The sequence below is a fragment of the Tachypleus tridentatus genome, chromosome 1, assembly GCF_004210375.1.
Source record: "Tachypleus tridentatus isolate NWPU-2018 chromosome 1, ASM421037v1, whole genome shotgun sequence".
NCBI classification, from domain to species: domain Eukaryota; kingdom Metazoa; phylum Arthropoda; class Merostomata; order Xiphosura; family Limulidae; genus Tachypleus; species Tachypleus tridentatus.
The window spans coordinates 96,251,928-96,267,479 of NC_134825.1; the positions used below are offsets into that span (position 1 = coordinate 96,251,928).

The window sequence follows — 15,552 nt, forward strand, 5'->3', positions numbered from 1 at the left end:
TTTAAATTTATTTATTAAATATTTAGTATTTTAATTCTGAGAATCAGTATTTCAGCGTGGGTACAAATGTGTAATTATAATTAAAATGTACAAATTTGTCCACTAATTAAAAATTAAAATTATAAATTAATAACAACCAAAGTAATGCATGTGAAGATTATAATTGATTGCTATGAAATAAATGAGGTGTCATTATATATAAATATATATTTATACATTGCTAATTAATAAAAATGGAAAACTTAAAAAACAATGAAAAGTAGTTTTATTCCAAAGTTGACTTAAATATCTAACATTGGAATACCTGTTTTTAGCATTTTTTTTCACAATAATCCATTTTAACTGTTATGTGATCACAAGTTGTACTATTATCATAAGTAAGGCTCCTGTTTGTTTGTTTTTTGAGGGGGGGTTATTTAAATATCTCAAAATTGATGTTTTTTATGTTTTTTTGTTTTTTACAAATACCATAAAACTGGTCCTTTTTTGAAGTTTTAGCTTTTAATACTGTAATGAGAATATTAACCTACTATATATTATCTGCATACTAATTTTTGTTATGGGAATAATAACAGGTACAAAAACATTAGTTCTATTTATGTTAAAACTTTGGAAGAGCAGTTAATATTTAGGTGAACGTTCCTTTTTATTCAGAGCATTGTAGTTCATATGGAAAGTATTATCTCTCCCAAGCACAGTGACTTAGAAAAGTGGGAATGTTAAAGTAACCTGAATAACCATTTTAGGTGTTTACTAGAAAACTATGAGCTAAAACCAAAAATAAGTATCCCTTAATTATAAGACACTAAATAAATTATTTTTAATGCATAATCTTACAGTCATAGGCTTTTATCTGATAAGTAAGTATTACATTATTGCCTTAGGTTAAAATATGCAATACAATAGTTAATTGAATATGTTTGACTGTAGAAGTTAAGCATATTTCTTTTGTAATTTCAAGTCTAATTTTTCCAACATGTGTATTTTTTGTAATTGTTATTAGTTAATAATGTCTTATTATTTTTTTGTTTCTTTTTATGAAATTATATATACCTAGCAGGTAAGTTTCTAACTTTGTATTGTTAAAGACTGTTTTATACATTTACAAAATTGATGTTTGGAGGTTTTATTTAAACATTAAAGCTCTTTCACTGGTATGTCATGCCTATCTGATAGGCTCTAAATGACCATACTTTTGGACCATAGTTTCCAGAAAACATCAAGTCTAATAATGGTAACTTAAATTTTGATTATTTCTTATCTGAAACTTTCCATAGTTTGTAATACAAATTTAGTCATCTCTCTCTGTTTTTGTGCATACTCCGTGTTCCATGCTTAAAACATCAGGTGATCTAAGAATTATGCTTTTAACATTTGATCTTTAATAAGGAGAGGAGATAGAAATCTGATAGTTTTTCTTCTTTAGACTATTTTATTTTTTATGGTGTTTTCAATGGACATAGTAAAAAATAATAATCTAGATAAGGTTCTTGCATATGATTTTTCTTTGGGACAGTTTGAAAACTCATTCACTGAAGTATATTGTTTACATTCCTTCATCAGAGAAGTTCATAATGCAGTTCATCTGCTAGAAGTACAATTTCATACTTGGGATCAACATAACTACTACATTTACTTTAGCAGATTAAGCTTGAAGCAATCTGTGCTTACTAATGCTTGATCATGTGAGTCTAGGCATACACCAGTATTTTGAGTTTAAGCTAACAGGGCTTAAAAGTCAAAACCCAAGCAATCAACTTTGTTCCCTGATCACCATATCCATACCATAACATGTGTGAACAGCCTTGTTTATGTTTTTCATGTAGAATTTTTAAGTGGTAGATTTTGTAGTTATTTTGTATTTTAAGTTGGTGCAATTCTGTCTACTGTTTTAAGAGCTTCAGGTGTTAAGTCTTTCACTGATAGGTATAATTGGGGTAATTTCAATTTTTTTTTTTGTATTGAAATTATATTTCAGGTTATTCTACTTTAAATGTCAGAAATATGCCACATGCCAGAAATAAAGATATTTCCTATCTTTTTGGTGTTGAGGTTAGTAAATAAACCTAAATAAAGTTACTCTTATAAATATTTAATTTGTTATTTTGTTTAATTAAGTAATTTTAAGCAACTATTGTCTGAAAGATAATTTATTAATACTAATTATAAGGGACATAACTATGAATATCCTTAATTTACTTGATTATATAAAGTTATTTTATTTGTAAAAATAATCCTATTATGTGAGTATGTTTAATTATTAGGAACCATAATAATAAGAAGACACTTTTATCAATTAAACTGCCAAGTATGATAGTGAAAGAAATAAAAATATTAAATCAACATAGTCATTTTTGATATATTTATACCTCATATTGGTTGCATTACAAATAGTCAATCCAGATGTGTCCATTGAAGATGAAATTCATCTGGCTTATGTTTCAATTATCATCTCTCATAATACAAAATGGAATGTTTTTCATGTGTTAAGCTATGGCTTTAAGGCATGGAAACCAGATAAAATAAGATCAAACTTGTTCCCTAACTTTTCAGTTATGTATTTTTATCAACTAGCTGGGTTACAGAGAGACATTTTGTTTTCTCCAGTACTGCTGTAGCTTTGTAATGAACATTTATAGACATATGATCTTTGTTAATAGAATTATTTCCATTCTAAGGTCTGAATTTGTTTTAAAATGGATCTTTATGTAAATATGATCTTTGTTGAGACTTTCTGTGCTCAACAGCAGACTTGTAATAACTTACAACCAGAGTATTTTTTTGTTGCTCTGCTTCACTCAGCAGTAGCTTTGTACTGCATATATTTCATATTATCAGAGCTGCTAATGTCATTCTTTACTTGTATACTTTGGTTTTTAGTTTGTAAGTACCATAGCAGTTCATATTTACTACACTTCTAGTAAGAGGTTATATTTCTGGTAATAGTTTGTTTGATGACTTTACTGATTTTTTTAATGTTAAATCATTATAGGTTTGCTTTTACCAATTTTAATATATTTATTATAATAAAATAATTTTGAAATTTATTTTATTGTTTTATATAGTTATGAGTTTGAAATGTATGTTAAACCTTTGATATTAAAATTAAGTAATTAGTGAAAGTTTTCTACAATTAGATATTACAATTATTTCTGTTTATTCTGTTAACAACATCACTCCTGGGTAATGAACTTTTTATAATGAAATTTACACTACTGTGAAGTTATTTATACGAGCATTTAGTTGTACATGTATTTGATGTGATTTGTTTATGTTGACTATAGAATGACCAGAGATTACACCAGTTTCATAAACTACTTCAACAGTTTATAGCTACATATGCTGGAGATGTAGGGTTGAAAGAAGAGTGAACGTTCTTTTGTTGTGAGATCATATACTGTCTTTTCCAAGGTGATTTATGCATTACCTTATAATGAAGTGTTTGGGACACAAATGTTTTAGAAATATCCTTTATAAGATGGATCAGATCTTTTAAGATACAGTATTAAATATAACATGATTGACACTAAATGTTAGTAACTGTTTAAAAAACAAACAAAACAGCTTCATATTTAATGGAGTTAAAAGAGTGGAGGTTAATTCAAATTGCCAGAAATCTTTGTCTACCTGTAATAAAAGTCCTACTATATGAATAGGTTCTATCAGTCATGTATTGTTTTGTGTTTTGTTTACTTATATACAAATTATTTTGTGTGTGTGTGTGTGTGTGTGTACTTTTTTTGGTTACAAATTACCTAATTTGTAAATTGAAAAACATAAATATACACTATTATGTTTTTCTTAGAATCATAAACCTTTCCTGAACTTTCAGAAATAGTCATTATTCTGGGTTAGTGAGTTTCAGCCAGAAGAGTAAATAAGATAAATATTATATTGAACATTAGTTCCATTTAATGTATTTATTTTTAACCTTGAATGTTCAGTACGTAGTGGCCTTAATTGAAAGGTTTGCTTAGTAAATGTGATGTAGTATTAATGTATGTAAAAGGTTAATACCATTGTGGATATTACTAATGATGTTTATAATAAAGTTGAGATAAATATTTTTTTTACAATTTAGTTGCTATGTTTTGCTCACATTCACTTTTTTTATATATATATATATATCTTCAACCAAACGGAAAATATGACTTGCATTAACTGGGTAAATATTAATATGGGTAAAAATGTTTTCCACAATAAGTTTAGACCCTATTATTTCCTTCAGGGAGAGATTACCATATATATTGGTTGTGAAGTATAGTATTGCATGATATATATATGCTGTGCTGAACATAATAAATTTCTGGTCTTAAATATTAAGTTTCTCTTGTAGTTTTTTGTTTTTTTTACGTTGAGGAGATTTTATAAACATATATATACTTTCACCTTTCTGTTTGTAACTACAACTGTTTGGTGCATGTTATTTAAACTCTAAATTTTAAAGAGTCTGAACTAGTTAGAGTGAGTCAACAAGTTCTAATTAGCAAGTTTAGTTAATGAATTTAATTAAAATAGCTGTACATTTGTTTGAGCACAAGCTGTATTTGTTGTTCATAATTATTAAGTTAAAACGTTTTAGTCATTGATTGCTTGTAGGTATTCAGCTTTTTAAGTTGATTACATAAAAATGTATTTGTACATGACAGTAAAAACATATCCTTTACAAGTAGGGAAAAAAATTACACTCATAGTTATTGATTATATGTACAGGTTTGTGCAAAACATATCTTAACGGCTACTAGCATTTATACCCCACTTCATTGTCTTTTGTGATATTTGTCTCATGACACTCCACCTATATTAATGTGTATTATATAGTAGCACTGTATATAAGTGCCTCATTCATTAATGTTATCACTTTTTCTGGACAAAGCATTTATTGATGGGTTTTTCCATACTACAACTATTGGAGTTACTTGGAGTATTATTAGTGCTACCTAGTTGTTTTTTGTAAAAATATATAAATAAAATATTTTTTGTTTTCTCAGTTGTGGTTTCTCAGATTATTATTTCTAGCAAGGAAGCAAATCATATCTCTCCAATGCAACCTCTAATATGTAGCATCACACAATACCTGGTGAGGAAGGAGTCACTCTCAATTGAAACTGTTAGTGATCTGTTTTTGTGGTTCCAATAAACATTAATCAACTCAGTTTTTAAATGAAATAAAAAAAAACACGAAGGAGGCCATTTTGGGATTAACTGTCTTTGATTCGTTTTCATCAGTTGATTAACTGAATGTACGATGTTTTGGGTCTTTCCACAATTGCTTTTGACCCCGCACCTTAAATGTCTAGGAGCTAATGTTTAGCTTTATTTTTTTCTTGGACTACTACTGTGTAGCTTTGTGCTTAATTCCAAAACAAACAAAGAACACAGAATTCTCATCCATCAAAATTATAACAAACAACCAATAAATAAAATAGTTAACTCTAAAGATAACAGACGACAGAAGTTGCTTTGTTTATGTCTAGTTTTCTGAATAATAAATGTCACAAAAAATAATGTTAAAATAAACCATGGAATGTAACTTCCAAATAACTTCCGTATTTTATTATAGCTTTTGAAATTGGAAACAAATCAGTAAGTACTGTAATCGTAATGATATTGAACATTTCTTCATTAAACAATTTTTGAAATTCTCCAAAAATGTTTTTTTTTTTTCAATGGCACAGAAAATGGGTTTTCGTTTCTTTCATACCTGTATGTTATAGCTTTCACAATTTAAAGAACTAAACATAAGCAGAAAAATTGGCGATAGAAAAGAACAAATTTCTCTTTTTACCGTATTATAAATTACACGTCAATTACTACCATCACTATATAGCATGTAATTTAAAAAAACAAATAAACTTTTATTTGTCAGAATTTATTTTGCGCACTGTAAATATATAAGCTTTACACCACGGATTTTCTTTATTATAAGTATATATTTTTTGAGAAGATTTAATTTACTTAAATATTATTTTTTTTTAAAAAGTGCAGAAATAAAAATAGTTCTTCAGTAATTAGAACAAAGACCATTGACAAAACACAAATATTTTATTTACAAAGTATAATAAATGTGTTTCTAACATATTTTTTTTCGTATCTCTTATCAAAATTTAAAAATATGATAAACAACCAAAAACACAATACATTTTGTTTAGCTTTTTGTCAAAAGATGATGGTGAAGCTTTTCCGATTTCATAAATATTGTTCTATATAATAGATAACACACACACAAACAAGCAGTGCAATTTTTTTTTTCTTGTAATTCCTTGGAAGCTAAATAACCGGCACTACACAAATTATTTGTAATGATACTTAAATACTTTTTAAATTACTTTCTTAATGTTTTCATTAAGATCTGATTTTAACATCGTCAAATTATTTGGCATTTATTTCAAATAGACTTAAATATTTACTTAATATGCTAATATAAAGTTTAATATTAAGAACTTTTAATTCCCTCGGATTATTGCACTTAATTCAAATAGATTTAAATATTCAATATATAAAAGAACAAAAACAAACAAACAAATACTCAAGCCTAATGCTAGCCAATATACCTTTTCTCTTTATAATATATAATCAAAAATATAAATGTTCTTAATGAAGCGACTTTTATTCATAATTAATCGTGTATTTTATTTCGCACAGTTTTAAAACTTTCTTGCAGTTGTATTAAAAGCTTATACCTTTGTGAAATTCCATATTAAACAATTTGTTTGTTTCACAAATGGCAGGTTTCTAGTTCTATTTCTAGCGTTATGTCTTCATACTCACACTTGAGCCATATCCGGCAAACTTTTTACCACCAATTATAGAATTTTGTTTCTTAATATTTTTCCCGAACTATAATTGAAATTTAACAAAAGTAACAAAACTGTTTTTACTTCTATTTGGTACAGATTATTCATATACTTGGTACTTATCTAATGAAAGTAAAGTTAAATAATAATTTAATCGCAGCTTCATCATGATATCTAAAAGTAATTTAGTTCAAATTTTCAGAACTATTCTAGGTAATAACGCAAATGTATCCTTTTAATATTTACTTGTGCGGATATTATCATCATGACTTCATTATGTTCCTATTTTGTTCTTTCAAACATTTTGTTTTGTTTCTTGTTAACTTTGGTATGCTGTAATTTATCTTTGTATTAAATCATCAACAGAAAATGTTCTTGGCAAAAAAATACATCTTTAAAAAACAAATACAGCGATCCTATAGACCGTTTGCAGAGCCACAGCTGGACATTGTACATTTACTTACACAAAACATCTTTTCATTTTTAACACAATTTATTATCCCAATTCCTCATATCACCGTGGCCGATTTTAACTAAGCAAATGAATAGAGCCTGTATGAGTATATGTTAAGAGACGATCCACAGTAGGTCACTTACATGATTCTTTTGAACCATTATAATACAATGATGTACGTGAATATTACTGAAAATAAAACAGACACACGTGGATCATAATATACACATCTATATATTTATAGATAAAAATCCAATAAAGCAAGAAGAGTCTTTATTAGAAAATAAGCTCTTCAAAAGTCAGGCCCAATTTAATATTCTACATTTGTTTTTCCTGGACCAGCTCATCTGCAATGATCAGAAATGCGAAATCTTTATACAGTCCATACGTTACACAATAACTATCCCTGATATTATGTCAAATTAGATAGCATTCAGGAAGGCTTTCGAAACGTCGTTCTCTCTACACTTGTGTCTACACTGCAGGCAGTTGCCGTCCATTCTACGAAGTTTCATCATGAATACTCTGCCTAAACAATCTATCAAAGAAAAACAGGAGGTACATTTCAGGAAAAGACAAAAGATGAATATTTTTCTTGTAAAAATCAAAAGTAGGTATATGTTTTCTAGAAAAGCCTAAAACAAAATATCCAGTTCCTGGAAAACCTAAAAGAAAAGGAAGGTATCCTGAAAAAAACCCAAAGGAGAAGTACAATTCCAAGAAGAAATACAAAGATCTCTGCCTTCTACCTTGAGTTAAATGTTAGACAGCAACATGTCACCATTTTTCTAGAATCCAAATAAAAAAAACTATCACATTCTTTGTCATTGAGCGTCACACAGATCATGTTACCATTCTTTACAATCCTATTGGCTTCAGAAGGAGAGCTGTCTCTTCCTTACATATAAAATGTCATCTTACATTATGTGAAGGTTGGTAAGGTTAAGTTATACTAAATTTGGTTAAATTAGATTAGATTAGACTGAGCTAGGTTAGGCATGTTAGCTAAGATTAAGTTAGAATTATAGTTATGGTGTTTACCAGGTGCGTTTTAATAGAAATAAATCCACAATGCATCCAAACACAGAGTAGTCTGAAAACAAAGTATATGAAGAAGAAATATAAAACCCTCTAAAAACACAAAAGAAAAACTCACAAAAATGTCTTTATAAAGCAACCAACAATAATCTACACTTCTTAACAAATATAGTCATAAAGATACGTAAAAATAAGATAATAATTACTTAATGTGTTACAGCAAAAGAAACATTTCGTTAATGTATGTTAGAGTAGACTATGAAGAAACATGTAGCTATAATGAGTTGTGATCACCAAGAACTACAACAGCAGAAGAAGCACTTCATTGAGGTGGGTTAGATTCAATTTTTAACAACTACAATAGGAGAAGATACAATTCACTAAGTTATGTTAAATTAGATTGCCAAGAACTATATGTGAAGAAACACGTCATCAAAGTGAATTAAGTTTTCTCCTCAAGAAACACAACAGAGAAAACTGAAGAATGCTCATATACTGAAGTATGAAGGAATAACAGTCTACTACAAAGATGTATATCATGTAAGACAACAGTATATGATTTTCAGTTTTTCTCGCCCTATTAGTAAATTGTGAGTTATATACAGAGTGATTGGAAAGTAATTTTAGTAGTTAAAGTGATTATTTCTTAAAACTACTTGTCTTAGGGAAATTAAATTTCATCAAAAACTCATTAAGAACGGTGTTATTAAGTATAGGATGTGTAAAAAACTCCCAAAGAATTGTTCGTTTGAAATTAAACATAAAGCTATACAATGGGCGATTAATTCTGTGCCTACCATGAGTATCGAAATTCGGTTTCTAGTGGCTTGAGCTGTGCCACTGGGGTTAGGGGCAAAGACGTGTTCAGTATGCTCGTGCCATTCTCAATCAGCAGGTTAAGCCCATCTGTAATTGAAGAAATAAAATACGTTAATTGATCCTCGCGTTATACTCCACACTGACTCATAACTTATTGAAATTAATCATCTTATATTATTATGAAAAGGTAGAAAATAAATAAAGATAATGGTAATTACTATGAAAAATGATTCAAACATGTAATATAATATAGTTTTCAAAAAACCGTTTACTATGTCCATACTTTTCTGCACAAACTTACGATTTTCATTGTGCTTGTGGAGAAAGGTTTTTTCTTTAATAAATAGTTAAGATACAATGTAATACCGGGAGTAACCATTAGTTTTACAGTACCTACTTCCCCAAAGTTTAGAGAATGTTTTTTTATTGTTGATGTTGCAACAGAGAGACACGATTCACAGTCTGAGTAGGATAACCATAGCCCACACTCTGCCTTTTTTACTAAATATTCAACCTGCTAAGCGTCGGACATGAAAATCTGATTAATATTGTGAAGCTGACCATTGCCGGATTAACAATGGGGCATGCTCCAGGGCCATCTGCATTGAAGGATCTCCCACAAAACACAAACTTTTTTTAAAAGTAAGTTCAGAAATATTTTTATTTAATCAATATATTTTATTCCTAACTATAACTGTTTAATGAATGATGCCTGACTAGGTGAAATTATTTTAAAATTAACTTTTTTGTAATTTTTACAAGTTGAAATAAAACAAGGACAACATTTAGATTATTATAATTCTAGTAATTAACTGATAAGTGTATGTCCAAATTATTTCTAACAAATGAAGCTTATGAAGAATGGTTTTCATTCTGTTATGGAGCAGCAAGGACTGGAAAATTTTTGTCATTCTCTCTACCGAAGTAAGTTCCTGCGAGCACCACATGTGAATGAGATGATATCAAAATTCGCAGCAACCAAAGCCAGAAAGCAAAATAATGTATGTAATCTGAAAATATTTGAACTATTTTAAACTGATATTATATTTACAATTATAATTAATTTAGTATTTAGCATCGCATTTATTATTGTAATATATATGTGTGTGTGTGTGTGTGTGTGTGTAGATATTACAAAATTGTAGCTCAATACAACAGGGGACCTCCCACAAGTAGAAGCTGCAGGGCTGCACCACAGCTGAATCTGACTGTACCGCTAAATGAAGCCTAATCTGAACAAAGGGAGATCTTCTGGTGAGAAAACTTGTGGAACTGAGATCATAACCAAAATATGATGGCGCTTGAAATTATGTAGGGGAAGTGGATGGGGGAGTTAAGGCGTTTTTAATGTCCAGTTAAGTAAAGGTGAGACTCTTAACTCTTTTGGTTAAGAGGCTGCCTGATAAGCAGATTTCCCCGACTCTGTTTTCATTTCTTTAGAAAATTCCTGTCTTCACAAAGCATGTCTATCTATAAGATTGCTATAAATTAATTTTGGAATTATCGTAGCTTTTGTTACAAACCATGTTAAATGTTTTAGTACTTCATGCTGTAAGGCTTTAGCGCAATAAAGTGATGCTGTGTCAGATATATAAAAAGAAGAACGTCCTTACATTGTTTTCGTTTTGGTGAGCTTGGAAGATAAATTTTATCTTAGGAGCTGTATTTGGTGAGTCAAAAGCTCAAATATAAAGAATGTAAGTGAAGTTGAAGCTATCTTGTATTGAGTTGTAAGTCAAGTTCAAACTGTCTTATACTGACCTAAGAATGAAAAAAAAAAGACTGTTGCGATTCAGGATCTTGTTTCTACCTGTTTTTGTCTCAAAACCTGGAAAAGTCAGAGAATAGCAACAACCTCACCTCTCATTTTCATATATCAGAAAGCCTGCAAAATAAGCGGCTTAGCTATGTCAGTAACTGGTATATGTTAAAAGGGTTTTGGTAAACCGCTCTTCTGTAAATAAAATCGGACTGCTTTAATGTCTACTACGATGCTGCAATGTTTTGGTGTAGATATTTTTATTTTTTCTTAGTACCGTAACCTGAAGCATTTTCTCAAGTTTTGCTGCCCTGTACAATCTAAAGTGGAATTGGCTAGATGCACTTATACTATACAATGTGTAATGTTCATCTAGAAAATCTGAAATTTTGAAGAGTGTGTGTGTGTGTGTGTTTCGTATAGCAAAGCCACAAAGGGCTATCTGCTCAGCTCACCGAGGAGAATCGAACCCCTGAAATTTTGAAGAAAGTCAGGGGAAAACGTTAGAAACAATGAGGTTGCTCTGTTAAGCTAGTTACTGTTTAAAAACGAGGAGTTTGCTACGAATCATGCTGAGTTAAAACAAAAGTAGAGGGAAAACTAAATATTTATGAATAATAATTATAATTATTGACCGGACTACTGCAGGTCAGTTAGAAGATACGAAATGAAAAAAAAATTACTGTTGTTGACTTGGCTTAGCAGTTATTTTATCTTATGTTTCATAAAATCTTCATTTGTAAAGATTAACAGCAAATTTGTTTGGCCTGTATGAATAATGTGAACTTATGAAGAAACCAGCCTTTCTGTGAAGGTCAACTGCAACTTAGACATTTTGTTTTGGTGCTACTATGACCGTTCAATATCCAGGCCGCTTGTTTGCTTTGTTCAAGCGCACAATTTCCACCTCGAACGCCTTAAGCATATGATCATCGAGCCGCTGACCATGGTGTACGCTCTGTGTATGGCTAACGATTGGCTCAGCCCGATCGAGATCCAGATGCCAGCCGCACGCCATATACACCCGCTCATTTCCATTAGCTTCCCACAGTTTTACAACATGCCATATCAAAGCTGTGTTTGTGTTCCCTAATTAGCCCTGTAATTTTGCATTATCACTACCCTCTAATTAAGTACTTGTGCTATATGGTTAAAGATAAACACTTTCTCTAACAGTATTTCACGGATATGTCCTGCATGCCAGGAGACACACCTTCTATGCCATCATAGACAGGATGCTCAACGAGCTGAATAGAAGATTCTCCTCTGATGCTTGCGGTATTCTGATGGGTGCAACTGCATTGAACCCCAAACACTCCACATTTCTGGACAAGCAAGCACTCTTAGGAATGGCAGCAAACTATGTATGGTGTGGCAGAGGATGACCTCGCAGTGGAGGTCCATCAGTTGAACTGGCTAATTGCCAGGAAGAAAGACAAGGGGCAGGAAGTATCCACACCATTGGAGCTTGTAACCATGTTGGAGCCACAAAAGGATGCCTTCATGGACCTCCACAAACTTGTATGCATCGCTGTGACCCTGCCTGTCCTTCAGCTGCCTGTGAGAGAAGTTTCTAACGTCTGAAGCTTCTCAAGACATACTTGCGCAACAGCAGTGGTAACAACCGCACCAGCAACCTTGCTGTCATATCAGTAAACTCCAGGAGGGCAAAACAACTCGATATTGATACTGTTATAGACACATTTGCTGCAAATCACCAGAACATGCGCATAGTTTTGAATTAATATTGACTATAAACACAACATGATGAAAGATAGTTAGCATGATAGTGGCTTTAATTTTCCTCAGAGTGTATTAATTTCACATGGGATAATTAGTTTCTGCTGTGTAAACTATATCTTTATGTTGTATTTCTTTTGATTTGTAGCTTTACTCTTAATGGTATATTAAATGTTCAATCTAAGCTAATTTTGATTTTCTTTATTATTATGTATTACCTTTGGTGGAATTTAGGTGAGCTTCCTCTTTTACATATATTCATATTTTCATAAACAGATTATTTCTAATTTGTAATAATGAATTATTAATCAGAGTATGAGTTTCCAATGAAAACTGCATTGAAAACGCAGTTCAAAATAGCACACCTTTCTAAAATGTACCTTGGTATTTACATTATTATAATTTACCATCTATACTTCATATTGATGGCATTTTGGAAAGATCCTTTACAGTTTACCTCAGTTCCCCAACGAAAATATCCTGGCGCTGCCACTGCTTGAGTTGATGCGTGCTTTGTGACATTACACATTATCCTCTTGGAAGTAGCCACTGGAAAATAGGTATCTGTGGCCATAAAGGGCAGCACGTGGTAAACAACAATGCTCAGGTACGCTGTGACATTCATATTATGATCAATTAGCATTAAGGGGTCTAATATGTGCCAATTAAACATTATCCACACCATTACACCACTATCACCAGGCTGTACCGTTGACACAAGGTAGGATAAATCCATGGATTTATGCTGCTTACGCCAAATCTGACCATAACATCAGCATGTTACAGAAGGAATTGAGATTCATTAGACCAGGCAATGTTTTTCCAATTTTCAACAGTCCAGTTTTTGTGATCCCGTGCCTACTGCAGCCTCATCTTCCTGTTCTTAGCTGACAGGAGAAGAACCTGGCGTTGTCTTTTACTGCTGTAACCCATCCACTTTAAGGTTCGATGTGTTGTGCATTCAGAGATGCCCTTCTACACATCACTGTTGCAAAGAGTGATTATTTGAGTATTTGTGGCCTTCTTGTCAGTTTGAATGAGTCTGGCCATTCTCCTTTGACCTCTCTCATTAACGAGGTGTTTTCCTCCACAGAATTGCTTGCTGCTCAGTGGATATTATTTGTTTATTGCACCATTCTATGTGAAATCTAGAAACTGTAGTGCACGAAAATCCCAGGAGGTCAGCAGTTTCTGAGAAGCTGAAACCACCACATCTGGCACCGACAATCATTCCACGGTTAAAGCCTCTTAGATCACACAACTTCTCCATTTTAATATTTGGTCGAACAACAAGTGAACCTCTTGACCATGACTGCATGCTTTATATATTGAGTTGCAGCTACATGATTCCTGTTTGGCCATTTGGATTAAAGAGCAGGTGCACCTAATAAAGTGGCCACGGAGCGTATAACAGTAAATCTGTCAGACATTCTAAATTACACACTGAATTGTCTTTACTTGCCCAAAACTAATGAAACTAGTCCGTTTGGACGAAATATTTGCCTTGCATGCGGTCATATCACCAAATTATCAATTCTCTCCAATTTTACCTTTATCTTTTACATAAAAAGTCCAATTCACTTGTACATCGGAGTGCATATTTATTGCACTCGTTATACTAGATGTAAACAACACTACAATGGGAAAACTTTAGGCAGATTAGGTAACAGATTTCTTGAACATCTCTGACATGTACATAGCGGCTCCCTCCACCATACAGTTCCCAAACCCTTTAACTACCCGGAATCACAACTGAATTGGCGACATGAGTGTACATGTTTTATTACATGCTCCCTCACGACAAGTATGATCGTGAAAGTCTGGAACGTAAACTTGTATTTAAACTAAATTCTTCTACACCACAGAGAATTAAAGAATGTTTTTCTTTTAACTGCTTATAGTTTCCGTCTATATCAATTTGTTGTCCTATGTAAACTTGACACCACCTACACATATGTTTCTAATCATCATTATCCTTATTATTAAGTTACTATTTTATAATTTTTCGAAGTTGTGTGTTGTTTTTTTTACTTTTCTGTGTATTTTTAATTTCTAAATTCCAATTTGTTTCACTTTAATACATATTTTTAATTTTGGAAACTGTTTATAGAACCACTTGAACAATGTATCTTATAAAAATATTTTTATTAATGTATTTCACGCAGTACATCCGTCATTCAGAATCTCTCTTTATATTCTAGCCCTTCAGTAATTCTTTTTTTTTTCGATACCTGTAGTAAGTAGAGCATCGAATTGTTTATTTTTTTAGTTTTGCGTAAAGCTACACTGGGGTTATCTGGGCTAGTCGTCCCTAATTTAGCAGTGTAAGACCAGAGGGAAAGCAGCTAGTCCTCACCACCCACCGCCAACTCTTGGGCTACTCTTTCACCAACGAATAGTGAGATTGACGGTTACACTATAACGCCCACATGGCTGAAAGGACGAGCATGTTTGGTGCAACGGGGATTCGAACTCGCGACCTTTAGATTACGGGTCGAACGCCTTAATTCACCTGGCCATGCCGGGCCAGAGCACAGAATCCTTATTGTATAGCTTTGTGCTTAATTACAAACAAAAAAAATATTTTCTTTGTACACAATTTAAACTGCCTGGCGAAAGGTAGCAAATAAATGTAGATTTTTTTTTTTGTCAAAGACGTGTGTTTTATCGATTTTGAACATCTTTTTCATTATTTTCTGTCTCTTGCGTTCTTTCATAGTATGTGTTTTTTCTAGTTAATATCGAGCCCGGAATTGTTTGGAAAAGTGAATATTTGTTACAACTTAAATAGGTGATGAACCAGTTATTAAATCAATACACGAACTAAACTAAGCTAAACTAACGTGGCAGGGGTTCAGTTTAGAGAGAGAGAAATCCGAAGAGTTCTCTCTCCAACTGGGGTGTTCAGGAACTTTGTAGTTCCTCTTCGTCCCCTTTCGTGGATT

General features: G+C 31.7%; 1 protein-coding gene across 2 annotated transcripts in view; it reads left to right on the forward strand.

Annotated features, from left to right (window-relative positions):
• mei-218 (meiotic 218) overlaps positions 1-4,925 on the forward strand; it is an 87,481-nt gene extending 82,556 nt beyond the window's left edge. For both annotated transcript variants that reach the window (XM_076513149.1, XM_076513158.1), the window contains 2 exons: positions 1,979-2,052; positions 3,285-4,925. In XM_076513149.1, the coding sequence (XP_076369264.1) occupies positions 1,979-2,052; positions 3,285-3,371 (161 nt within the window). In that variant the 3' untranslated portion in view covers positions 3,372-4,925. The remainder of the gene's footprint in view (positions 1-1,978; positions 2,053-3,284) is intronic.
• Positions 4,926-15,552: the final 10,627 nt, after the last annotated feature.